A 25715-nucleotide genomic window follows, 5' to 3' on the forward strand; every position below is an offset into this window, starting at 1 on the left:
CCAGAGGGTGCTGGGCACTGCCCAGGCTCCCCAGGGAATGGTCCCGGCCCCGCGGCTGCCGGAGCTCCAGGAGCGTTTGGACAGCGCTGCCAGGGATGCCCAGGCTGGGATTATTGGGGTGTCTGTGCAGGGCCAGGGGCTGGACTGTGTCCCCTGTACACCCCTTCCAGCTCGGGCTATTCCGTGCAGTGCCCGGCTGCGGCGGCCGTCCTTCAGCGGGGCCTGTCCCTGTTGTCACACAGAAAGCGCCGCCGTCTAAATTTAGGAGAGGCAATGCCCCCCCGCTCTGAGCTGTGCGGGCCGGGCGCCGGGCCAGGCACGGCGGGCCAGGCACGACCTCCCCTGCCCGCCCCCGCACGGCCGGGGCAGCGCCGGGGCCCCGGGCCGCCCCCGCCGCCACGATCTCGGCCTTTGCGGCGCTGACTCACGGCGGCCCCGCCGCACGACTCCGGCCTTTCCGTGAGTCACGCGCCGCCCCCGCGGGCCGAGGGGCGGGACGGGGGGCGGCCGCGCCCCTACAAAGCGGCACCGCCGCCGCCGGGTCAGCGCGGCGGCACCGGCATGGACGGAGCCGGGCTGGGCGTCACTGCTTGCGCCGCGGCCGCGGGGCTGCTGCTCTACCGCATCGCGCGGAGGTACGGCCGGAGGGGCGCGGGGAGGGAGGCTGGGAAGGAAGGAAGGAGGGAAGGAGGGAAGGAGGGAGGCAGGGCCATGGCGGGATGCGGCCCGCGGCGGCGGGAAGGCGCCACGCGGGGCCCGGGGCCCGCCCGGCCGCCCCGCGGGGGTGGGAGCAGCGGGGCCGCTCCTGGAGAGCCCCGGGAGGGTCCGTGCCCGTCCCCAGAGCGGGTGTGCGGGGCAGGGCTCCCCGCGTGGTCGGCGGCAGGAGTGTGTGGGAGAATGGCTGGGTGCGTTCTTCCGTATCCCCGGGAATGGCTTTTGTGTGCCGGGCTGAGCATCCAGGACGCGCTGCGCTGGGAGCGGTGAGTACGGGCATCGCTGCCCGCCCTCCGGCCCGGGCACTCCGCCGGGGGACGCGGCTCGGGGCGAGCGGGGTCTCCCCTGCTTGTTTTCTGACGTCTTTGAGGCAGGGAGAGAGAAGATCCTGCTCCTTTCTCTGGTTGATGTGGGGTGAAGGAAAGATTGCTGGGGAACAGGTCTGTAAAATAACAGCGCTGTTGGCACAGTGCTAGAACTTGGAGAGATGCCTTACAAGTCAAAATTATTGATTAAGGACCAGAATTCTCTGGTTACTAATTTCTTAATTGCACAGAACGTTCCTGGTCTTAGAACAAATTCAGACCAATTGAAAACCAGGTTTGAAAAGCATCAGGAGAGATGTCATGATTCAGATCTCGTAAAAGGAGAAAAGCTTAATTTGACAGATTCTAATCTAGCATAGCATGATAGGAATGTAGGGATGTGTGGAATATGAGGCATTTCAGTCTTTATAGCAATAGACTTTGCAGTCTGCTTGTCTGTTAAGTGCTTCTATTGGAGACAAGCCAGTCCCGAGGGCTCCCTGTGTTAAGGTTCATTTCAAGTTTATGCTTTGCAAGAGAAGCGTATTCCTACATCCTCAATATGATGCCTGAGGTTTGCTCTAAAGCATCTGCTGTTTATTTAACCATATCAATGATCAATGGGACACTAGCCCATATGTAAGACTTAGCATTTCTATGACAGATTTAGGGTAGCCAAGTAATCCAGGTGGCCTAAAGCAATCCCACTGAAGCAGGCAAGATTTCTTTGACCCAGTTGAGGCTAACATGCCTTTTGAGGGAGGAGACTGGATTTGTTTTGCTCAGGTTCATTAAAAGGTTTCTGGAATGGAAAGCATTTCTCCCCAAGTCCTTGAAGACTGCTGGTAAATTCTTTCAGGTGACCTTGATAATTCTTTGAGGCTACATGTTTGTATTTCTCAGTACTATCCTGATACTTCCACATTTCTTAGTTCTGCCTTAGTTAAATGAATCTTCCATAGCCATCAGAAGGACAGCATAATAAGGGACACAGACATGATGTCAGGCATGGATATGATGCTGCCTTTGCTTTTTGTTGATCAAGGAGATAAAAGATTTGATGTCCAGATATGCACAGAACCTGGGGGTGGTTATCACTGGGTCTGTGTCCCTGCCTGGGTCCACTGGGCACCTTTTTTCTGGTTGAGAGATCACTAAGTCTGGCTCTTGGGAGAGGACAAGCTGCTTTGTAACTTACAACGCTGTACTAGAAATTTGGTCTCATGGCTAAATCTTGTCTATAGGTGCTAGTTCTGAGCACATGCATCTATATCATAGTTCACCTGCTGGAGTCTAGGCAGCTGTGATGTGTTTTTCTTGCACTGGAAAATGGGAGTTAGTGTTGGGTCTGCACTGACAGACCCCTTTACTGACAGGCGATGGACATGGGCACAACCTAGAGTTTGGCAGCGGTTATCTGCCACCCAGGAGCTTCCTTGCCAGGGAGCTGAGCTCTTAACCCAGTTGTGCCAACAGTGCCGGGCCGGGGCTTGGTCTGTCCAAGTGCCCCTAGATGTGGTTTGATCAAAACTGATCTGTGCAAAACAGCCCCTCTTCCCCATGTGCTTTTTGTTCAGATTTGCTGGCATAGACATATGAATAACTGCTTCGTAATCCAGTTGTGCCAGAGTGAAGACTGCTGCTTTAAATACCTTTAATGGAGAATTGGGTTTTTCTTCTAATCCTTGGCAGAGAATGAGGATAATCCAGCGAAGAACTGCACATCCACCAGTGGTCTCTTTCAAGACTATAGAAGAGTAAACACCTTCATCTTCTCTCTTAGTAGTAAAGAGGGTGGGGAATAGATGTAAATAAAAATATTTATAAATCCAGTTTATTATTACCAGCACTTATCAGGGAGACTGTTGTTGTGGCAATCCATTAGAAGCGTGGACTTCAGCATGACCTTAAATGTGTGTATAAATGAGGAGTAATGAAGAGTGCTGGGAGTTGGAAGGAGCCTAGGTTCCTCCTTACGTTACATGACAGACACAAACTGGTTGCTAACCAGTGTTTGTCAATGGGACCTGCAGAGCTGCAGCCTGATTTTTGTGAGCAAAATAACGGAATCTAGTAGCTTCTCACAAAGGAGCATTTTGTCATATTATCTGAGCAATGTCAGCATTTAGGTGTTGATCTCATAACTGAGTTTACTGCAGGTATTTTCTCCTCAATTTTGTCTTAAGCAAATACTTTCTACCTGCAAAACAATTTGTCCAAGCCTGGGAATATTTTCTGAGCCTGACTGGGTGTGCAGGTTACACATGGAGTTAGCACAGCGAGTCAGCTGTGAATGGAATCTCTCTGTGCTGCAGGTAACTCAATTACTTCTTGTTGCTCAGGTTTTAGCTTGCTGGGAGGTTCTCTGTCCAGTGAAGCTGGTTCAGATTGGTACAGTGGTAGATTATAAACTCCTCAGGGGTGATTTGCCTTTCATTTTGCAAGGGATTGATCGCACGCTAAAGGCTTGGGTTTGTGTTGTCAGTCTCATACCAGGATCTGACTTCAAAAGCAGTGTGTGCTTTAGCTCACTGCCTTCAGCTGCTGCCTGAATTCAGTCAAGGTAAATATAGCTCCAAAGTAGTTAAATCTGTATTTGAGAGTCTTTCCAAATGCAGAACTTGTTTTCTGTTTTTTTTCAGTCCTGCCCAGTAACTAGAAAATTAGCACCCTACCTACATGTTCTTGCCTAAACGACCTTTTTCTCCCCTTGTTCTTCTTTTTGCGTGCACCAGATTGGGAATTTGGGATTTTTTTGCACCTATTTCTATGGCAACAGATTATAGGTTCACAAAAGGAAGTATTACTGCCTTTTATCCTAAATAATCCAGGATGTAGCCATTTCTTTTGCATACATTGTCAGAATGAAGTGCTGCTACTTAATCCTTGGTAGTACTTCCTGAGCCTCAAGAGTGAGAAGGGAAATCCTGTTTGGAAAAAGATGGAAAGGTCTCGAGTATACTGAGGATTTGGTCTTTGATATTAGCAAGTTTTCAGGTAGGGTTTGGCATTGATGGTTTTTGCTTTATAGCATGACTGCTTTATTCATTTCTTTGCCAGTGCTTTCCACTCGTTATCCTTGAAATCAGTGCTTCTACCTCTGTCATGTCGTGGAATTTAGAGCCTGGGGGTGGGTAGAAGCTGAGGGGTGGTGTGTCTTATTTCCGTGGGTGCCAGAGGATGGTGCACAGCGGCGAGAGGGAGGGGTTGTGGCAGGTTCTGCAGTACCTGGGACCTGGGCAATAACCTCCCTCAGAGTTCAGGCTGTGCCCTAGGAGCAGCAGGGTTTGTGTTCTGGGGGCTGAACCCTACATGTTATATTTGCACAGCTTTTACACCTGTGACAGTGAGATTGAACCAATACAACAGGTGTTGTTGTCCACCCTTCACGTGGCTGCTTTGGCATGTGCTTGGCTTTTGGACAGCGGTAGCTCGTGGATAACTCAGACTGTCGACCTAGATTTGTCTGCTTTAAACTCTGGGTTGGTTTGGGGGCTTTTTTTGCCTGTTAGTTTTAGCAGTGGTATTTTTAACTCGGATCAGTTGAGCCCCCTTGGCAGTGAAGAAAGTTGAGCAGGGAATATTCATTTTAAGAGGGGTGTGGGTGTTTGCATCTATTTTGAGATGAGAATCTGTCATCCTAGTAGCTCCAGCCATTTTCTTTCAGCATCTGGCAGGGAATCCTTTGTACATTCTGGCTTTTCAGTGCTTCATTTCAAGCATATCCTCATTGTTAGTGCCTGAACAGGAGGCTCGGACATTGCTTGAGGGTTTGATATTTTATGAACCGAGTTTCAAGGCATGGTCTATGGAAATGGGAAAAAATGTCAATTGTAGAGATCCATCTAGAGAGGTGATGGCTGAGAGAGAAGACCCCCCTGGCTGTTTGGTTGCAGGGTGCCAGGCAACACTTCCGCAGTATTCAGATGTTTCAGCAGCAGAGAACATTTCCCACAGCTGGGAAAAGTTGCTCTCAACTGGGAGCACTTTGGCTACTGTTAGCTGCTCCCCAGGCCCTTGGTGAGCTCCCCTGCTCCATCGCCCTCTCTGCTGCTGCAGTGGAGCCACACAGATTAATAATTCCCTAGTGGAGCTGGGCTGGTGGCAGCTGGCTCCATCTGTCTGTGTAGATGCCATAGCGAGTCCTGAGCAGCTGCCCTCCCTTGGAACTGGGACTGGGACTGGTTCTGATAAACCCAGACAGCTGGGCTGTGGTGCCTTGACCTGCCAGGAAGCTCCTCTTGGGGATTGCACTGTGTCGAGACAAATGCAGAGCTTCTCTAGCAGACAGGCTCTGGGGTTTGGGCCACTGAAGTTCTTTGCTCAAACATCTGTCACAACCTGTTGTGGTGGGGCCACGTCACAGCTGTTTGTCTGTACTGGCTGTTGTTTTAACAGGATTGCTTTAGAAAACAAGGGGCTCACGGATCGAGGTCATTAGTCTTTATCCCTTCAGTTCTAGTGCATAAAAGCAGGGGAAGAAATGTTGATTCCTCAGTTCCTTTAGTACTTAAAGTTGTGAAGAAACAGCTGTTCACAGTGCTGGAACCTCAGGATAATTTGATATGCCCTTGTCCTTGAAAAATTTTCTACCAAACGGGGCAGATAGAACTGTAACCATGAGCCTGTTTCCTGTGTTTCTGAGCACTGTCACAGGCAGGTCTTGTGGATCCTGACTTCCTTCTCCTGGAATCCTGTGTATTAAGCATCAATTCTACTGCACCTTCTCATAGAATAACACTGCTGATTATGGAGAGGACTTGCACCCCCAAATATGCCCCTGAAAAACAGTGAAATGGGTAATTCACAAGGTTATTGTTAAAATTCTGGGATGTCCATGGTACTAGAACAGAGGTATGATTGTCAGGCAGAATTTATTTCCACTTTAACAGTCCATCTTTTCATTGCTAAAATGACTACTCCGAGTCATATCACTACGCACATGGAACGGGAAGATTGATTGTTTTCCTGCATTTCCCTGTTTGAAAGCCATTGCTTTCCTCTCCGTCAGCTGAGCTCAGTGCTCCTGCCTGAGACGTTTCCTCTCCCGACAGGAAGAAGCCCACGCACGTGTCGGTGAACTGCTGGTTCTGCAATCAGGACACGGTGGTGCCGTACGGGAACCGCAACTGCTGGGACTGCCCCAACTGCGAGCAGTACAACGGCTTCCAGGAGGTACGGGGAGCAGCAGCTGGGGATGTGCATGCCCTGGGAGCCCTGCTCCTCACTTGGGATGGTACAGCTGCAGGGCAGCTGAATGTCCAGCGGTTGGACAGCTGGCAGCTCTGCGCTGAGCACCCGTGGGCTCTGCACCTGAACTTGGAGAAAGAATCCACTGCACTGGGGTGTGCTGGCTAGAGAGACCAAGGCAAATTTTCCTCTCTTGCTTTAAAGGGCAAAAGTGGCCTTGACATATCTCTTAAGAATACTCTTTTTACTATATGGAACAATTCTTCTCTGGTTTTGTATCCCGTTAAATAGCAAGGCCTGTCTTAAGCTGAAATCCAGCACCACCAGCTACTTGTGATAGGTGTGCAGGACACTGGAGATGGGGCGAAGATTTGAAGCATTTTGTCTCTTTTTTTACTTACTTATTTTGTTACGTAGGTGAATGCTAATGAAATGCAGAGCTGCTGACAGAGCTTAGGGAATCTTACAGTCAACCTAGCTTTGATTTTATGATGGAATGTTTGCTTTCCCCCCTGCTTTTTGTCAGAATGGAGACTACAACAAGCCCATCCCTGCCCAGTACATGGAACACCTTAACCACGTTGTGTCGGGCAGTCCGACTTTCTGTGACCCCGCCAAACCGCAGCAGTGGGTGAGCAGCCAAATTCTGCTCTGCAAGAAATGCAACAACCATCAAACCATGAAAATCAAACAGCTGGCTTCATTCTCACCAAGGGAGGAGGTAAGTGTTCGTTAGGGACTGCCAGTCACTGGAGAATGTTTGTCCAAGGCATTCCCATCCATGTATCTGCTGTTCCTGCTCTGTTCATTCCATGATGCAGCCCAGTAAGCAGGAGAGAGAGCAGTTTCTCAGTGTGCTGTGGAATGATGCTCCAACAGTCTTCAGAAGCACTGTGTGGCACTCCAGTGCAGAGAAGTTCACTGATTAGTGTTGCAAATTTACCTAATTCTACTTCAAAGCTGGAATGTACCCCTGTTCTAGATGAGCACTGGAAATTGAAGCTCGAGCCCAAAACATTTCTGAGATCATCTTACAACTCTGGTGCTTCCCATGGCTGAGTTTATGGGATCTGAGAGGCACAACAGCCCACAATAAAAGCCTTAATAGATTTTGTTTTCCTGAGGCCCTGGCTGTTCTGCTCTGCATTTACTAGTGAGGTAGGAGAGGAATCCTCTGCAGCCACATAATTTCCCTGGTTAGGCATCTGTGCCTAGAAGGGCAAAGGGATTTTGCAGTTACAGCAACAGGGTTTCCTGCTGAGCAACTTCTTGGCCTTCCCATTACTTGATATACATGGAGGATGGGATAGTGGGGTTTCTCCTTCACAGTTTTATGGCTCCCTAAAGTTTCATGCAGAGAATTTTGTGCTGCACTCCGTAGCCTTCAGCTGTGGTCAAGCCTTGGGGTTACACTGAGCTGTGGTGTGATGTATCCATCCTCTGGTTTGCCTAATCCAGTCTGCTTTGTGTAATTGTAATGGGTTTAATAAGAATGACTCCCAGAGAACAGATTGAAATTTGATCATGATAAATGAAAATATCTTTGTCTGATGCCCTTTCTCAGCTTTATTTCTAGTCCCTGCCTCTTGCCAGACCTATCCAGTTGCTCAAGTACTGCCAGCCTTTGGCCCCTTTTTTGGCATTCAGTGAACTGCAGTGCCTGTGCCAGCTGAGAAACCTGGGACTGTGTTATCCACGAGTGTGCTTGGATAAGGGTGTCAGTGTGACAGCAGAGGCCTTGCACAGCAGGGCTGGCTGTTCCAGGGAGGGATGAGCCTGGAGTGAAGGAGCAACAGGTATTTTGTGTCCCTTCATTTGAGGAGAGGAAGAGTAATTCTAGTTACTTGTGTCACCTATGTGGAGTTCATAAGATCTCAAAAAAGACAGCAAAATCGGGCACAGAAATTCAGCATGCTGATACTGGGCCACAGCTGCCTCCTCCAAGGCTCTTTTTTGCCATCCCTTCTGGGACATGGAGGCTGGGTCATCTCTGTGTGAAGCTGGTTGTATGCCTGGCCTGCAGCTTGGTCACTGCCCAGGTCTGGTTTCAGGGAGCTGTCCCTGTGAGACTGGAGTCATGCTTTGTCCACCTGTCGATAGCAAACATGACAACTGGTGAGGGACCTGCACTTCTCACCTACTTTCCCACTCCCGCTCTCTCACCAGGGCAAGTACGACGAGGAGATTGAGGTGTACAAGCACCACCTGGAGCAGACCTACAAGCTGTGCCGCCCGTGCCAGGCTGCTGTGGAGTATTACATCAAACACCAGAACCGGCAGCTGCGGGCGCTGCTGCTCAGCCACCACTTCAGGCGCCGGGAGACGGACAAGAGCTACAGCCAGGTACGCGGGGACACCTGAGGGACTTCAGGGGCAGGGACAGAGAGCTCTGTACCGCTGCACCTGGGTCTGCAGCTGGGAAAGGGAGGCAGCAGCCCTGGGGCTCTCTAGCCCTGGGAGCTTGGGGGTGTGGCGGCAGTTTAGAAGAGCACAGGAGTGTTGCCACAGATGCTCCTTAGTTTGAGGTTTTCCCCTTGCTGGTGTCATTCAGTGCAGTTGCCAGAAGGTAAGTCTAATGTAGTAACAGAGTGGAAGGAAAATAATGGGACAGGCAGAGAAGGGGAGGTAGGGAAGCCAGTTTATGAGTGCAGTGCAGGAAATTACAGAGTACAAGGGGAAGAAAGAAAAAAAGGACAATGGGAATTGAATTATGACCTTCTCGTTGTTTCACTGCCCTGCCTGACAGTGGTTTCTGCTCATATCTCTGCTGTTTCTCCTTGCTAGTCTACAATAATCCCATGTGGTGTCGGCCCAGTACAGAGACTTAGAAGGACTTGAGCAGAACAGTCCAGTAAACCATACAGTCTGGAAGTGTTTCCTACAGCACCGTTTCAAAACCTTGCTGCAGTTCACTCAGCTTCTGACAAGGTGTTTCTGTCTCCCTCTGCAGAATTTGTGTTCATCCTCATCTTCCACTTCCATCACCACACCAGCTCAGGTGATACTTCTGCGGTTCCTGGCCTTCCTCAGCTGTACGTTCCTGGTTCTGATGGCCTTGTACGGGTCGGGCGACCCCTTCTCCCTCAGCACAGCCGTCCCTGCTGCTGTCCCCTCTGGCCCTGTGCGCAACAGGACTGGCACGAGCCCCCGTGCAGGCAGGGGCAGCGAGGGCTCGGTGAGGGGCTGGCGGGAGCTGCTGCGCCTGCTCCCGGAGCGCGTGGTGGAGAACCTGAGCGCGGCGTGGGCCTACGGCAAGAATCACCAGATGGCAGTGGCCGTGCTGGGGCTCTTCACCTGCCTGCTGGCCATGTTTCTGGCTGGGCGCATCAGGTGGGTGTGCTCAGCTTCTGTCTCACTTCAAACTGCTCTACTGGGAGCTGTCTAGTCCTGTGTTGCCTCGGTGATCCAGGGGTAAACGCTTTCCAGAATGGGACGCGTAGTACTGCATGCCTTGATTGATTCAATTTAAGCTTGAATTACTGTGAATGAAAAATTGCCTGTGCAGCTCTGGTAGAAAGTGGAACTGATCTACTCAGACACTTGCCCAGCAGCAGGCAGGGCTGCACATGATGTGCTGTAGTCAGAGGCAGTACAGAGCCTGCTCAGTCTGGCTACCCTCTCCACCTTCCCTCTCTTTCCTCAGGACCGAGCTGGTTCAGTGGTGTTGAAACCCTTGTTTGGTTTCTTTTCCCGTCGCAGGCTCCGGCGAATCGATGCGTTTGCCTCAGTCCTGTGGTTCGTAGTGATGAGTCTGCACTTGGCCGAGAGGTACCTGAAGGTGGACACGCCCAGCTGGCTGGACACGGCCAAGTTTGGCACCACGTCCCTGTGCTGCCTGGTGGGCTTCACCGCAGCCGTGGCCACACGGAAGTCAACGGGCCAGCGGAGATTCCGGCCCCGAAGGTCAGAGCCAGAGCAGTGACGCTGGGGGAAGGAGGAAAAAAGCCTTGTGAACTCTTTGTGACTGGTGCTTCTCTCTCCTCTTGTTATTTTCCCTTCCTCTGTTTCTCTTTTTTAAGAATAGATAAGCAGTGAAGATCTAGTCTTCCTTTTTTTATATATATATATATATATATCTATCTACGCAGATGTATATATATGTGTGTGTAGATACATATATATGTAATTTTTTCCCCATCCTTGCTTACCACTGTGCTAGCTGCTCGGAGCATTTCCACTGCTAGCCATGGAAGCTACTCGTGCTGCCTCCATTCTCCCTTCCTCCTGCATTCTACATCAGCAGCACAAATATCCAGCTTCCCCAAAGTCAGTTCTTCCAGCAGCTGCCTCACAAACTGCTCCATAAAATGCAGCCTCCTCCCCCTTCTGCTCCTCCAGCCAAAGAGAGATTCTGGCTCCTCCTGTCCTCCTGGTTCTTCTCACTGCCTCTCCATCCTTAGCCACTCACAGAGGAGCCCTCTGCCCTGATCCACCATGGGCCCCAGGCCACCTTCACTTTCCTAATGGTGCTGTTCATTTTAATTTGGAACTGATGGGAACTTGCCTCTGGATTTGGAGTCCTCGTTAACGCGTGCTGTGGTGCCCAGGCACGTGAGGAGGGGACCACACAGAGCCCATAACCTGGTTCTCCTTGCCTTCCACTGTGTAGCATCACTTACCTGCGTCCTGTCTCGCTCTGCCCTTCTCCTGGCTCCTGTTTTAAATGGAGAAGTGTCCTTAAGTGCTTTTGACTGGAACTTCATTAACTTATTCAAAGAGGTGCTTTAAAAAGTCATGTAGCTCAGGGTGTCTTAATACCTGAAAGTATTCAGCTGTTTGAGGTTAAATTTTCAGATTTACCAGTGGTTGTTGCTTTCAATGCCAGCTTTCTTTGGGTTTTTTACCCACCTGCTCCCCGAGCAACATGTGTGTACAGGCACAAGTGGATAAAAATGCATTTGTTCCTCCACTCCTATAGCATTAGAAAGAGAAAAAATATGGGACTGACAACCTTATGCTGTGCTATCTGCTCAGCTTTCATTGTACATCACTACTCAGTCAGTGTTTATTGCTGAGAACACAGATGAGAAGGGTGTGCTGTAGGAAGGGGTGGGAGCTCTGCTGGGGGACTGCATGGCAACACAGATGTATTTTTTGGGTTCCTTGCAGGGCTTCTTTTTGTAGTCTGGCATTGTGCTAATACTGCTGAAAAAAGGTGTCTGGAAATTGTGACTTGGAGTTGAGTGCCTGGCAGTCCTCTGCTGAAAGCTGGGGTGGCTGGGTATTACTGTGTGGGGAGAAAGGAACTTCCAGCTGTTTGGGTTTTTTAGGATTAACTTGTTGGGGCCTCTTAGGATAAGCAGTCTGATTATCCTGCACAGTTGTTTGAAAGGCACTCCGCTGAGCTTCTCATATGGATTTTGGTCTTTCAAGAGGAAATAGCACTTTTAAAGAATGTCTGCTGTTTTCTTCTGTTCAGAATAGCACAGTGGAACTCACCACCCTAATAGTCTGATACAAGATAATTGGGTGTCGTGATCTTCCAGTGTATAAACTATTAATAATCAGAATGGAGCTCTCACTGTGAAGTATCTGCAACTCCTACTGAGCAATGCAGACACTACTGGGTGCTGCAGATGCTGGTGAAATTAGAGGAGCTTTTTTAAAGGAAACAAAAACTGTCTCCTAGCTGTTTGTACTCACTGTTTCTTGAACTGGTGTTCATTGTGAAAGCACAAAGGCAGCACTGCCAAAAGCTCTGAAATTCATTACCAATAAGCCAGGCTGAGTCATGGGAAGGTGCAGCTCCTGGCTGTGTGCCTGTAACTTGGCAAGGGAATGGCCACACAGACCTGCTGCCCACCTGGGCTCTCCTTTGGAACCTTTTTCTGGTGCCTTCAGAGAGCTGCAATATCCACCTTCAAGCTAACAGAACCTGGCTCCATTCTGGTGCTTGTGAATGATGCTGAGGGTTGTTTACTTACTTACCCACAAAAGGAATCCAGCACCTGCAAAGTCTGGTTCCATCTTCCATGTTCCCATCACTTGTCAATGCTGACCCAAAACATTTGTCTTCCAGCCCACAGGCGCAGGAAACCTTGAGCTATTATGGCCATTAAGTGAAATAAGGCATCCAGACTCTTTTTTAAATTCCTTCCTTCTTCCTGCTTCAGGACTTCCAAATTTTCCTCATAAAGTACATGTAAGAAAAGGCTGATGTTTCTGTTTAGCTGTGATTGTCTTCTGCACTTACCTGTACAATTTGGATTGAAAGTTCCTCTTGCTGTTCTCCTGTGAGATGTGTCCAAGGATGGGAGGAGTCTCATGTTTGAAGGATATTTTGAGAAGGCTGAAACAAGGGGTGTGAGCAGCTGATGGTAATGTCATGCCTGATTTCTGCCAGCAATATCCTTTTATTAATAAGAATGACATGAATCTGTCCAAAGTTTCTTGCCCAGTAGTAAGGAAACTCTCAGTGGCAGCTTCTAAAGATGGCTGGCAGCCTCTTCAGATGTTTTATTTTCAGGAGCTGAAAGTCAAGGCTGTGTTAAGCATCACTGTGTCCTGTTTCATATTGCCTCCTATCTCCTCTCAGTAGCTGTTTTCCTCCCCTCTTTTTAGGAGCACTTTGGTTTTTTCTTTCAATTTAAACTTGGCTCATCTTCGAGCTCCCTGGAGTCAGGCGCCTTTTGTGATGTTCTGCTCTTAAATGTTGTATTTGTTTACCATGCCTGTTCTTTTCTCTTATTCTCTTCTCTTTTTCCCTGTGCAGTGCTGGGATGGGATGGGGAGGATGCACACTAAATATTGGGAGCAGGCAGTTGGTAGAACTGTGGGAAGGAGAGGATTTACACGGTGAAGCCTGAATAATCCTGTTGAGGAATATTTTAGCTCTGTTTGCACAGCAAGGGCAAATCTGTACTGAGTTTAAAGTCCTTTAATCTGGGAGATATGTTAACTGCCAGTGACATACAAGCAAGAAATCAGTATGTCTTCGCTTTATGCAGATTAATATAAATGAAGTATATTTACCAGTTGCACTGATTTGTATGTCCGAACAGCAGAAACCTACTTTGTTTTACAACCAAGCTGTACAACTGATGTCTGTGGTGCTTCGTTCACAACTTACAATTGAAGAACTTTACTGCTTGTAATTGGGAAAATTTCAAAGGTGAAACAAAAATAACACAATACATATTGAAGTGGGGTTCAATTTTAATGCCAAAGAAGCTTTTGTTTTTGCTCAGGTGTCAGCTTATTTCCCCCACTTCTCATGCCTCAGCATGTCTGTGCTGCTGCTTCTAAAAACAACAAAAACCTCAGAGCCTCAAAACCAAACTTGCAGCAATTGAATTTTTGGTATTTAGAGACTCTGATGCTGACAGTCTCCTCTCTTTCTGCTTGCCTCACATGCTGTTGCTGATGGTGGAGGATGATGGATCTTTTGGGGTAAGGGAAGAAAGGAGGAGAAGGGTGGTTTTTGTCCAGAGGTGTTCTGATTTATAAAATGTAGCATTCAATCTGTACCAGTTGTGTCTCAGACAATGAGCCCTGCAGATGAGTCATAAATTAGCAGTATTCTACCATTGACTGTGGAAAAAAAAATGGTCAAACCACTGCTGCCTTTACTGAGACTGTTCTTGCCACACCTGATTTCAAAGCCAAATAGGCTGTTCTAGACACTGCTGTGCCATAGGTTCTGTATGGAAGGTGCTTTGCCTTTTTCACTCAGCAGTTAGATACCATCTGTGTCATCGAGGTGTAGATATCTTAGGTACATCATCTAACTGCATGATTGCTTGTCCCACAGCGAGTCCAGCAGGAGAAAATGTGTGTTTTGGTGCACAGTGCTCCTGTCCAATGCAGCTGAGGTGCTATTTTGTGTGACACATTTCCTTCTGCTGGGTGGGATAAGAGCTGACAAAGGCTTGGTAACTAACAACCACAGCTGCCACAAAATCATCCAGAACCACTCGGTCAGTGCTTTGAGCTTCTTGTTTTCCCTGAGCTGGGCTCTTACTTCAGGTCACAGAGGAACACGTGGTAACCTGTGGTCTCCAGATGCAGTTTTGTTGCCTGAGGATTCTCGCAGCCATGCAGGCCAGAGCATGCAAACATCTTAACAATATTAGCGGGTTTTAGCCCAAAAGCCCCTAATTTGAGGTGCTGCTTTTTCACACGGACCATGTGTCTGGACCAGGGGATGGTACAGCAGAATAGAGCTGAGGTGCTGAGGGATTGTTAGTGGGTTTGTGTGTCACTTGAAATCAAATCTGCTCCATCCCCAAGTGCCTGACTCTGGCCCTCAGTGGCTGTGGCTGATCTGCCAACTCAAAATCTTGTACCCTGCCCAGCAGAACCAGATTTATAAAGGGGCCAGTGTGGGTTCATTAAGTGCCTTTCCCTGGACAAGATCTGGGACAACACTGTGTTGCTTTGCTTTGGTGGAACCATGGCTGCAGCACGGCACAGCACTGCCCATGTGTCGGCCAGGCCAGTGCTTTTGTCCTTCCTGTGCCCCCACTGAGTGTGGCAGGGCACAAGAGGAGCTAAAATTTCTGAGCAACTCCACAGGGGGGTGAGGGAGAACCCAGAGGTAGCAACCAAGTCAGCATCTCTGCTGCTGCTGCTTCTCTTCTTCCTGAGGCCCTCAGTGCATGCAAACTGACGCCTTTGTGGCCCTTTACCATTCTAAATACGCTGTATTTATATCCAGTTCTTTCCTTTCTCTTAACTCCTCCTTTCCTACATCCATGCTTTGCATGTCCTGGTGAGCCTGGGTGTGTCAAAGGGTGAGAACATGTGGGGCTATAAAAACAGTGTAGTGGCTTTTTATTTTGACTTTATGGATATTTATCAAGTGCGCTGAAATTATGTGAAGCTAATAATCATGCTTAGATACTATGGGAAGTATGTATTGATGTAATGTGGACAAAGTATTTATGCTCTTATAAAAATTAATATAATTAATAGCCAGATAATTGCTCCAGACTGACTGCACTCATGAAAGCTGAAGGGGGCTGTGCTATATGGCTTTGCTTTGGTTTTCAGAGATGCTTTTGAAATTGTGTGCTGTCACATAGAACCTGCCAGTTCCTTCCAGGTGTGCTGTCACCTGCAGGTACACTTGGCTCTTGGAGCCATGGCAGGTGCTCTCCAGTGAAAGGGACGGTACTCAGTCCTGAAGTCATCCCCTGTAAAGCCTTGTTTGGGACCAAAGCTCTTGAGTGCACAGGCAGGAAGAGGTTCCCTGAACATTTTTGGCATGCCAGCAAGTCTGGATTTGTGTAGACAAAGGATGTGCATATACACACACACACACCTCCCCACTTTGTGCCACCGGCTAGGGGGAAAGGCACAATTGATGCCGAACATCTGTACTCCAGAAGATGTTAGTGCAGGACATGGCAGCTCTAATTCAACCCTCCTTTTAGTCCAAAGCAGGACACCAGGCAGGAGACAAGAATTCTTACTCTTGGCAGCTGAAGTTTCTAGCTTTCTAAGTCACATATCAAAATATTAATGTGTCTGAGACCTGTGCCCATTTTAGCATTATTCTCCCTTGTCCTCGTGCCTGTTTTTTATTCCTGTAATGCTCTTTACCCCTGGTTCTGTGAATTTGGCTGGAGGCACAGGCTGTGGCCCTGAGTGAGGAGGTGCAGCAGGGCAGAGCAGTGTCAGGGCACACAGTGTGCTGCTCCCCAGCCAGTAACCCTGTTCCTGGGGTGACAGGGACCTGTTCTGCACCCACTGCCTGGGGAGAGGGGCTGCTGTCCATGGGTAGCCCCCAGCTCAGTTCTGAGGAGACATTAAGGCCAGAGGAAACATTTCACCCCCTGACTGACACATTGCCCCTGACTGCCCTGGGCAGATCAGATGAACCTGGGCACATCCCCCAAGCTGCCTGCCTGTGACTGCATCTTACCTTCTTACTTCATGGGCTGAATTATCTGATAGAGCACTGGGTCCCTCTGCAGCCTGGCCTGCCCCGTGCTCTCCCATGTCTCCCTCTGTCCCAGGAGTGATGCAGCATCTGTGGCAGAATGTGCATTACAGAGGCACACACGTATGGTGGTGTCTGTGGATAACAGGGAGCTGTTGGGACACAGGAGGGGAGGCTCTGCTGGCAGGAGGTGTTTCTTCAGGACCGTGTACAGTCCCATACCGTGTAATACTCTACTTTAACCTTCTATTTATTTATTTTTTAAGTATCTGTGTAGCAGAGTTGTGCCCAAACTGTCTAGTAACATTGTGATCATTGTAAACACTAATTAAGATACCCAATTTTTGATGTTCACAATATCAAGTTCTGAAATAAACGGCTTCCAGGCCTTGACTATTTCCACAAGCTATCTGACTCCAGAGCCTTTTTTTTCCTTCTTTTTTTTTTATGTTACTTTTTTTACTGTTGCCAGAGCCACTCTTACCATGTGATAAATGGCTTGAAGCCAAGACACAGTTGCAGTGCTCCATCCCAGGGCTGTGATATAGTTGCTTCCTGCCTTATGATCCTCTTAATCTCCTCACTTTTTTTCATCTGCTTCTGGAAGAAGTTTTAGTTCAGCTGCCCATTCTCAGGCATGAAGCACATTCCCATGAGAGCTTTTAGCAGCATCGAGCCCTCTTGACATGGCAGTGACAAACACTAAAGAGTGCAGACAACAGGAATGGGGTTTTGCACACTTAGGAGGAATTTGTTCAGAACAGATCAATATTTAAGACATACTTTGGTCAGCATTCAGTCCTAAGGCGTTAATAAGCTATACATAAAATTCTTCAGCTCCTCTTTGCTAATGAGAAAAATTCCTTTTCTGGATGGTGCAAGTCAAATGATTCTTCACTACCCTGAGGATCTGGCTGCACTAACTTGGTGAGATTGAGAAGTGGGGCTGATGAGCAGCAGAGCCATTGGAAGCCTTGTCCAAAACAGTTACAATCCCAGGATTGTGGTTATGAGTGATAAATGAGTGTAATATCATCCAGCCCTTTAAATGAAAGACTTCCAAAAGCCAATAAACCCGTTAAGCTGTTTTCTGCTGCTGCGAGGAGCTGTGTAAAGTTGGATCCTTTAGTCCAAAAACACAGAAGGTGCAAAGTTAGGACAAAAGAGCCTTGTTGCTCACAGGTGCTGCTCTGATTTGGCCCTCCACAGCCCTGCCACAGTGAGGGGTAGGTATCACTCTTTCTCCTATGATTCATATCAGTCCTGAGCTGCACTTCTAATTCCCTTTCCCGTTCATTTCCTCTTACAAAGGTGAGCTGGCACATCCATCTGTGTGTGTGGTGGGGCAGATGTGTGTGGGGTCACTGAAGGAATCCCCATGGATGCAGAGCAGGATGCCCTTTGCAGGTCCTCTGGAACCTGGAGAGGTTGGGCCCCTGGGGCTGCAAGACCAGCACATCCCTGGCTGCTGTTAGAGGCATTCCTGCACCAGGACCCTGCTTGGCTCACGTGTTCAGCCTCATTAAGCTGGTCAGGATTGGTGATGGCTGCCTCCTACTAGCAGATAAGTAGTTTATAAGATGCTTTAAATTGTAATCTTAACTCTAGAGTTAGCACAGCATAATATTGCTGCACCACCTCTTTAATCTCCAGGAGAGAATGACACGTGCATAAATCACCCCACAGTGCAAGGCTGAGATTTTCTTCACACTCTGATTTACTCCTGGCTTTTCTCTGATGGGAGAAAAGCCATGTAACCATATTGCTGCTCTCATCTGTCTCTGTTTCCATCAGAAGTGAGATTAAGCCTCCAAATACTGTATCTGCAAAGTCAGGTATCTCCATTTAAAAACAAACGTTTCATACTCAGTTCTTCATCATGCTTTATTTGACAATTCTATTACCTGTTTGTGACTAAAAAATCTTACAGGGGATCATTGAGAGATTCTGATTCATATGATAGATTTTCTTCCATGTATTTTCATTCAGTTGTTAAAAATAATACAAAATTCCTGTATTTTCAACAGCTGGACTTCATAAAGCATTCTCTGGGTAATTTTCTCCAAGGTATTTGCACTGGAGTTCCTAAACTGTTCCACCCTCTTTTCCACTCTGTATTGTGGGACAGGTTGGTGCACAATAATTTAAGTACAGCTGAGCAGTTCTTCTTTTCCCAAGGTGTAGGAACATTCTCATAAACTCTTCAGCACTCCTGCACTGAAAAGTTAGTCCAGACCTGGTAACAAAACCAAGTGTTCCTGCAAGCACAATGAGCGAGGCAGTTGCTGGGATTTCTCGTTGCTAAGTGTCTGTCATGCATGTCCTTTGCAGGTACCTCTCTGGGGACTCGATTACTGTCTTTCCCAGCAGCCCTGGCACAGCCTTCCCTTCACCTGCTACGTCTCTGTTTGTCCCAACACCACCCAGTATCCTGCACCTGACAAACCAGCAGCTCTTCAGGTCCCCACGCAGAACTTCCTCCTCCTCTCTTCCCGGCCGTCTCAACAGGGCGCTCTCGCTGGGCACCATCCCCTCCCTGGCCAGGGCAGGTGAGTGTGCAGGGGCCTGTCCCAGTGGGAATGGCCCTGGAATGGTGCAGTGCTTCAGAAGGAAATGGGCTGGGAGGGATCCACACGTTACAGTCCTGTTCAGGGCTGGCTGCTCCTGTGGCACAGAGGAGTATCCAACAGTAGGAGTTTGGGGTTTGGCAGTAGCTGAGCCAGCTGGGTTCAAATTGTTTCATTTTTGCTTTTAGATTCTGGCTACTTGTTCAGTGGAAGCCGACCGGCCTCACAGTCATCCCAGTCCAAGGAATCCCCCACATCAGGTACTGCTCTAGGCCTTCCAGAGCAACTGTCTTCGCAGGATTTGCACTGAGTGGGTTGAAACACATGGTCTGGTTGAATTCTTTCCTCCCTACTCGCATTCCAGTGAAAATGTCCATTTTGCTGTTAGAAATGCTGCAGGGAGAGTCCCAGCTATGAGTGGATTTGCATTAAAATCAGGTGCTGTGTGTGTTGGATGTTCTCCCTGGGAGAGCTCATGGGGCCATCAGTGAGACAAAACAAGGAGCCCTTTGCTAATTAGAGCTGAGTTGAGCCTGCTTGGATAGGAGACTTCAGCTGTTCCTAGGGCAGCTCTTTTGTAGCTTTCCCAGCAGAGTCCAACAGTTGGTAATTTGGCTGCCCTGGCTGCTCTGCCCTTCTGCTCCCATGTCCTCCGTGACCTGTCTGTTGCCCTTCTGACCCAGATGGGTCCCTGGGCTGTCTGTGCTGCTGCCAAGGCAGTCACAGCCTGGGCCGGTGCAAACCTCCTGCATCCCAGTGCAAAGTACAGGTGGAATTTCTCCGTGTTTTGCAGTGAGGGGACTGTTGCGATCCGGTTTAAACCCAGAAAAGCAGAGCAAGCTAAGTCTCTGTGCATAAACTGGAAAGAACTTAGAAGGTTCAAAATATTCCCAGAAACGAGATTAAAATCAAACGAGGTTAGATGTTGATGGCAAAAAATGGATGTATTTTATTTAATAGTAAAAGAGAAGGGAAGAGAAAAGAAAGAGAGAAAAATGAAAAAAAGAAGTGTATGTGGGGGAACAGGGAGCGGTGATACGGGTTAGGTGGAAGCCCATCACCCATCTGAGGGTCCCAAGGACGTCTCGTTGCTCCCCTCCATCCGGTCTGCCGGTGGTGAGGGTCCCCCGTGGGCGCCGTGGCCACGCCGCCACATGCTGCCACAGCCGAAGGGTGCAGAATTCCGTGGGTTAATGCACACTTTGGGCCAGGCGGGAACGCCCACGTGCCTCTCTTGCAGGGGCCGGCTTGACACTGTCCCTTGCAACACTGAGGGTCTGTTGCATCATCTCTGGTGCTCTGCTGCAGGGTCTGCGGACCCCTTTGAGGGGGGCCCTGTGATGGGCCATGTCACCCCCTTTTGCTGTGGATAAGCTTCTGACCAGAGGCATTTCCAGCACACACTCAAAGCCTCTCCTCCCCTCACCCTTTGGTGGAGGGTCTGTGCCAGCCTGGCAGCTGATAGCCCTGGGGCTGTGGTCTCCACCTTGGAGGTGTTAAGCCCATGCTCAGTGAATGTCCCAGCCCTGAGCTGTTCCTTTATCTTATCTTCATCAGCGAGCAGCGTCAGGCCTCACTCAGGGCCCCATTCAGGGTGTGGGAGTCTTCTTCGCAGCTTTTGTAATAGTTTTAAAAGCCCTTTAAGAAAATGTTTAAGTCATAAACTATACCATTTCAGTCTCTGACAGGGACTCAAAGAAAGAAGGAATTTTAGTACAAGGTGTATTGGTGGACATTTGCAACTCCCACTCCTTTTTCTTGTGGAACTGTTACAGAGCACTGTGCCTGTTGTACAGGGATGCTAACCGGCTGGTTTTGTCTGGTGGTGTTCCCGCTGCAGAGCCCTTCTCCCCGCTGTCCGGCAGCGGCGTCCCCTCCCGCATCCCGTCCCCGGCGCCGTCGGTCGCCGGCTCCGTCACCTCCAGCTCGGGGTCCCTGCGCTTCCGCCGGCCCCTCATCAGCCCCGCTCGCCTCAACCTCAAGGGACAGAAGCTGCTGCTCTTCCCGTCGCAGAACGAGGCCCTGCTCACCCCGAGCGGCTCCGAGGAGCACACCCACTCCGACAGCAACATCTTTGCCCCCGAGCTGCCCGGCTTTCCCAGGAAGAACCTCGTGGAGCAGGGAGTGCCTGGTACGCTGCCGGTGCTGCGCTCCTGGCAGGGCATTTGTGGGAAGGAGTTGGTTTGCAAGCACAGCACTGCAACATCTAGGCCACAATAGACGGGAAACCTTCAGGAGAAGCCCAGGTGGTGAATTTTCTTATCTTTTTCTCCTTGCAGATATGAGATCTGCTGTGGAAGGGGGGAGTATTTGCAGTGATAATTCCATCAAAAAGGAGGATCAGTCATCACACTCGTCTACCTGTGTGGTAGACACAACTACCAAAGGGGAAGATTTGGCTGGCTGGAGAGGTGAGTGCAAGTCATGTGAGTGCTTCATGCATGTGTGAGCATTTCTGCAAGTGTAACAGATCTTTCCTGGAAATCAAATAAATAAGTAGTTGCAAAATGGACCTTCTTGCTATTCTAAGATCTTAACAAAGCTGTTCCTGGTCTTTGGACTGTCTGAAGAGCACTGACAAAGGGCTAAACCAAGACAGAAGAAGAGGGGTGGGGATGCAGGTGTCGAGAGCATGAGATGAGATGAAGATAGAGCCAAAAGAGAGCAGAGGAGCCTTTCCTGACAGGAGAAGTGCTTCAGCAATTTCTGCTTGTGCTGAAAACACTGGGCAGAGAGAAATAGTACAACATATGCTCATTTTTATTTACCAGTTCTTTAATATCTCTTTGTACTATTCCCTTTTTTTCTCTGTGTTCTCCTCTTCAAGGTCACTTTGGTGTCTCTGCTCTCCGGGGCCTGCTCGCCGTGAGCCTGACTCTCAATGCTGTCTTCACATCAGCCTATGTCTACAGGAGCCTGCGCTGATTTGTGCCAACACTCCCTTTCCTCTGGTTCCACCTGGTCCTGAGGAGACAAGAAGAGTTCAACCATGGTTTCATGTCTAATGGCCGTGCCACTGCTGCATGCTGTTTTCTAAAAAACTACTGTACACTCAACTGTCATGAAAAGGAACCTGGGCAGCTGCTGCCGTCACTTCCAGGTAGAACATATCCCAGGATTGTCCCTAGAGATGGCAGGCAGAATTCTCAGCTCCAGTTCAAAGCAGGAGGCCAGTCAATTGGCCCACACTCGTTCTTTCAAAAGAGCTGACCTGAGACACAAGCCTGAAAATGCGTGAGCTGCGTTTTTAGGAACCTACCCTCAGCTCTTCTTTCTGACATATTGACCTCGTGCTGATGGTGCTGGTAAAATGAGGAGAATTAGAACAAATGAGCTGTAGAAGAGGGATGGTTTAGTAGCTGGTGCTGGGCTGTGGCTACTGTGACAGCATCCCCAGCCTCTGCTCAGTGATTCTCTTCTCTCTTCTCTTTGGCACTCTCCTCTAAATTGTCAGTGAACTTTCTTTAGTTGCCTTAAGCTTGCCTAAGCACATGGGTGACCTTGGCTGCTCTGTCATGTTCTTGCATCTTAGATGTCCTCGTGCTTCCACCTGGCCCTGGCCCTGAGGCCGCTTTCACCAGTTCCATTCTGGCCATGCTGGTTCTCAGCCCCGCTGTGTGTCCCTGTGTCCAGCCAGCTCTGTGTGTCCCCAGACAGACACCCTGTGCTGGCTGCATCAGAACCAGGAAGCCCATGCTTTGCTTTGCTTTGCTTTGCCCAGGAGGCATTAATTCTGTTACTCTGAAGTGGGTAAAAAGAAAGGATGTTGGTGTGATTTGCACCATAGGCAAAGGGCTTCAGCTCACAGCTCTGCTGGAGTTTTCACTGAAGCAGTGAGTGGCAGAGCCTGTTCTTGCTGTAAATCGCACAAATCTGTTCTGTTAGAGGTAGGTGAGGAGCTGTCTGATTGTATACATCTGTCCAGAAACCTGGCACCTCAGTCTGATGTTGGGATTTGCTAAGTAACTGTTTAAGATACTTCTTACTTGGTAAAATGCCCAGGTGCTCTCAGTGAGAAATGCTAAACCTGCTTCTGGACAATTCAGCCTTCTGGATAGATTCTTCTTTTCTAGCCCAAGGGAAGGAGTAGATTTTCAAAAGCAGCTCATAATTTGGGTATTTCTGCTTTTGGGTGAGTCTTCAGCATTGCTTAGAATTCAGGGCCCATTTAGAGTATTGTCCTGAACACTCAAAATCATTTAGTGCATCTTAGGGAAAAAAAAAAGAAATCCTGATCTTGATGTTTTGGTTCCTAAAAACCAAGTGCAGAGAGAAGATTCACCAGTGTGTCAAGAATACCTGGCGAGAAGAGAGTTGACTGGTATTAGCTGTGTATTTCCTGAAGTGGGACTCTGATCTATTAAGAGTTTTTCTGTTGTGTCTTCCTTTGGGCTCCTTTACCTCAAATTTCACTCCCCCACCCCACTGTCCTGTGTTTGCATCCTAAATTGGTGCTTACTGTGTCTTTCCCTCCCTTTCAGTTTGCTGCTGTTCCCTCTCTTGTGCTCTTGCATGTGCACAGAACGAAGTGTATCTGCTGCTGACCATTCTCTGCTCTGAACCTGAGAGTCACACCTCGCAGGGATGATCACCCTTTCCTTTCACTTCATTTCTTTTCTTGCATGCTTTAATTGAGTTCCTTCCACAGCCTCACTTGGTAGATCAGGGGAGCCATAGCCAGACTCTAATCAGCAGGCATGTGACAGCTTAAATGGGGCTTTACTGCTGCTGGTTCAAGCACTGAAAAACCAGTTGTCTCTTTGTGTTTTCCAAGCCTCCCTGCATAGTTTTAGCTTCCCACTTCCAGCTGCTGCTCCCACCCTCCCTGTGGGTGAGACTGGCCCTGCTGTGCCTCGCAGGGGAGGCCAGACCTGCACCCACACGTGCTGATCCGAGGGGCTGAGGAAAGGTCACTCCTGACTCTGCATCTCTCTCGGCCTCCTCAGAGAGCTGCTGAAGGCTGCACAGCCAGCACCTCCTGGACAAAGGCCTAGAGCCAGGAGAGACCTGCAGCACAATGATGTGCTGTAGATTGATGATTAATTCTATTGTAACTTGCATGAATTGTTCCTTGTAGCCAAACTGGACCCATAACCTTGTTGTAAAGAGATTTTTGTCCCTTTTATAGACTTTGCACACTCACTCGAGCATGTGTACGGGCAGGATGATGGCAGAGCGACTGCCAAGCTTCTCTTTAAACCTCTGCTCGCTGGGTTTCATGATGTTCTGGTGCAGTGTGTGACATCCCATTCACGGATCCTTGTCCTACTTAGAGGCCTCCTATACAGAGACAAGCTGCCAGAGAATACCGTGGCTTTGCTTGTCTTTGTCACCCAGCAGATGTACACTGTGACTTCGTGTATGCAAATCTCTCACTTTCACCTCCCAGCCTGCGCTGAGTTTTACCACCGCCCTCACCTGGATCCCGGTCTCGACCAGATTGCAATACCACCCTTCTCCTCCTCTCCAGCAACCCAGGAGCTGCAGCATCTCCACACGCCTCTTCCCACCCCCATTCCAGAGCAGGAATGCTGTAACCTGTCACTGCACCTCTGTGGCTGCTCACCGAAACTGTTCTTGGAAGGGAGTTTGGTGACCTTGTCCAAAGCAATAGAGAGACTTTGGATTTTATTACTGAAGAGGGAAGTTTTTCATTCTGGTGCTAGAACTCTCTCCCGTGGTGCTCTCACGGTTGTGAAGCCTTTGCTTGAGGAATACATGAGTGTTTGTGTGTGTGTGTGTGTGTGTGTGTGCAGATGTATAAAAACATTTGGAAGGTTTCTTCATTTCAGAAGATCTGAGCCCATGTTTGTCTTTATATTGTTGGCCTTAATCTAGCTCATAGATACTGTGTCTATCTTGCTGCTCTTTTCTGTACAAAGCTGGTTTGGAGGAAACAGAAGTTTATCTGGTCCCCCTGTAAAAATCTCTGTGACTGATGATGTTGATCTTCATACAATGTCATTCAGGGGGGAGATTTTATTTTTCTAATACTTTTCCTACTGTAAAAACTGTTGGAGTGTATGGAGCAGAAAAGATCTTTGCAAAATGGCCTGATAAAGATTTGAACATGACTTAATGATACCAACAATTAATGATCAGGTGGAGTATAAATTAGCTTTATTTCCAGACCTTTTCCATTTCCTACTTTCCATTGAAAATGTCCAGGTACTTTTCTTTGGATATGGGCTTGTTAGGCATGTTCTGAGACCTTGCAGATACTTTAGATGATTTTGCTGTTCTGAATTAGAAAGAATTTGTATTTTGGAGTCTGGTTCCAATTCTGCAGTCTGGGGAGTTTGGCAGATGTGACAAATATTATGCACATATCTATTTGATGGGATAGAGGGAATGGGTAGAACAAGTTGATGGTTCCTGAAGTTTATCATACCTTTTTACATAAAATCTTAGACATTAAATTGGTCACTGGGGGAAAAAAAACCTCATTGCTGGCATATGTAGGCCAGATTCACTGAATTTTAGGCTATTTGTTCAAGCAACATATTTGGCCTGTGAATGTTTGATTCCCACTCCCTGGGTGCTGGGAACGTCTGTAAAACACTGCTGAACTGGCTGGGTTCCTTGTAACAGGGCAGCTGGACTGAAGGGCTTGTGTTGCCTGTGGATGCTGCTGTTTTTTCTTCCAAGCACCATTCCTGGAAATAACGATGGTCTTAACCTCTCTCACAGACATTTGTTAAAAGGCTAGAATGGGCCAATTTGGCCAATACTTTTTTTTTTTTTTAAATATATGTTGCATCCAGAAATTATCATCACTGTGTTCTGGGGTGGGAGTAAGGTACAGAGTATTTTTGGATTGAATGGGTATCTAGAGAGGGTGAGGAGGACAATTTCAAGTCCTAAACCTTATTTCCTGTGAAAGCCTGTATGTTATGTGTGTGTACTTCTTTGGGGAGCTCTATCACTGTACAGTTTAGTCAAACGTGCTCCAAGGAAGGAGAAGCTGTTCCTCTGAGGTTTTTAGTTCATGCTTTGTGTTTAAAGAGGAATATTTTTCTTTAAAAAATAAAACCGGATAAGTTTTCACCTTAGTGT

At 48.5% G+C, this 25715-nt stretch overlaps 1 protein-coding gene across 1 annotated transcript; it reads left to right on the forward strand.

Annotated features, from left to right (window-relative positions):
- Positions 1–423: 423 nt before the first annotated feature.
- Positions 424–25706, forward strand: TMEM201 (transmembrane protein 201). Its single transcript, XM_042032170.1, has 11 exons — positions 424–635; positions 6074–6194; positions 6736–6930; positions 8376–8552; positions 9160–9539; positions 9909–10112; positions 18424–18641; positions 18848–18919; positions 20500–20790; positions 20939–21070; positions 21487–25706. The coding sequence occupies exons 1-11, from the start codon at positions 562–564 to the stop codon at positions 21582–21584; spliced, it is 1962 nt and encodes a 653-aa protein (XP_041888104.1). The 5' UTR covers positions 424–561; the 3' UTR covers positions 21585–25706.
- The last annotated feature ends 9 nt before the right edge of the window (positions 25707–25715 follow it).

The sequence above is a fragment of the Corvus kubaryi genome, unplaced genomic scaffold (assembly GCF_017639235.1).
Source record: "Corvus kubaryi isolate FWS band 111438036 unplaced genomic scaffold, C.kubaryi_AGA036_p1.0 37352, whole genome shotgun sequence".
Lineage (NCBI taxonomy): Eukaryota > Metazoa > Chordata > Aves > Passeriformes > Corvidae > Corvus > Corvus kubaryi.

Bases quoted from the DNA above. Each gene is read 5' to 3' on its own strand.
- TMEM201 (XM_042032170.1), top strand. From the start codon at position 562: ATGGACGGAGCCGGGCTGGGCGTCACTGCTTGCGCCGCGGCCGCGGGG. The intron at 18,920-20,499 runs GTACTGCTCTAG...TTCCCGCTGCAG, and splicing joins CAAGGAATCCCCCACATCAG to AGCCCTTCTCCCCGCTGTCC. The intron at 20,791-20,938 runs GTACGCTGCCGG...TTCTCCTTGCAG, and splicing joins CGTGGAGCAGGGAGTGCCTG to ATATGAGATCTGCTGTGGAA.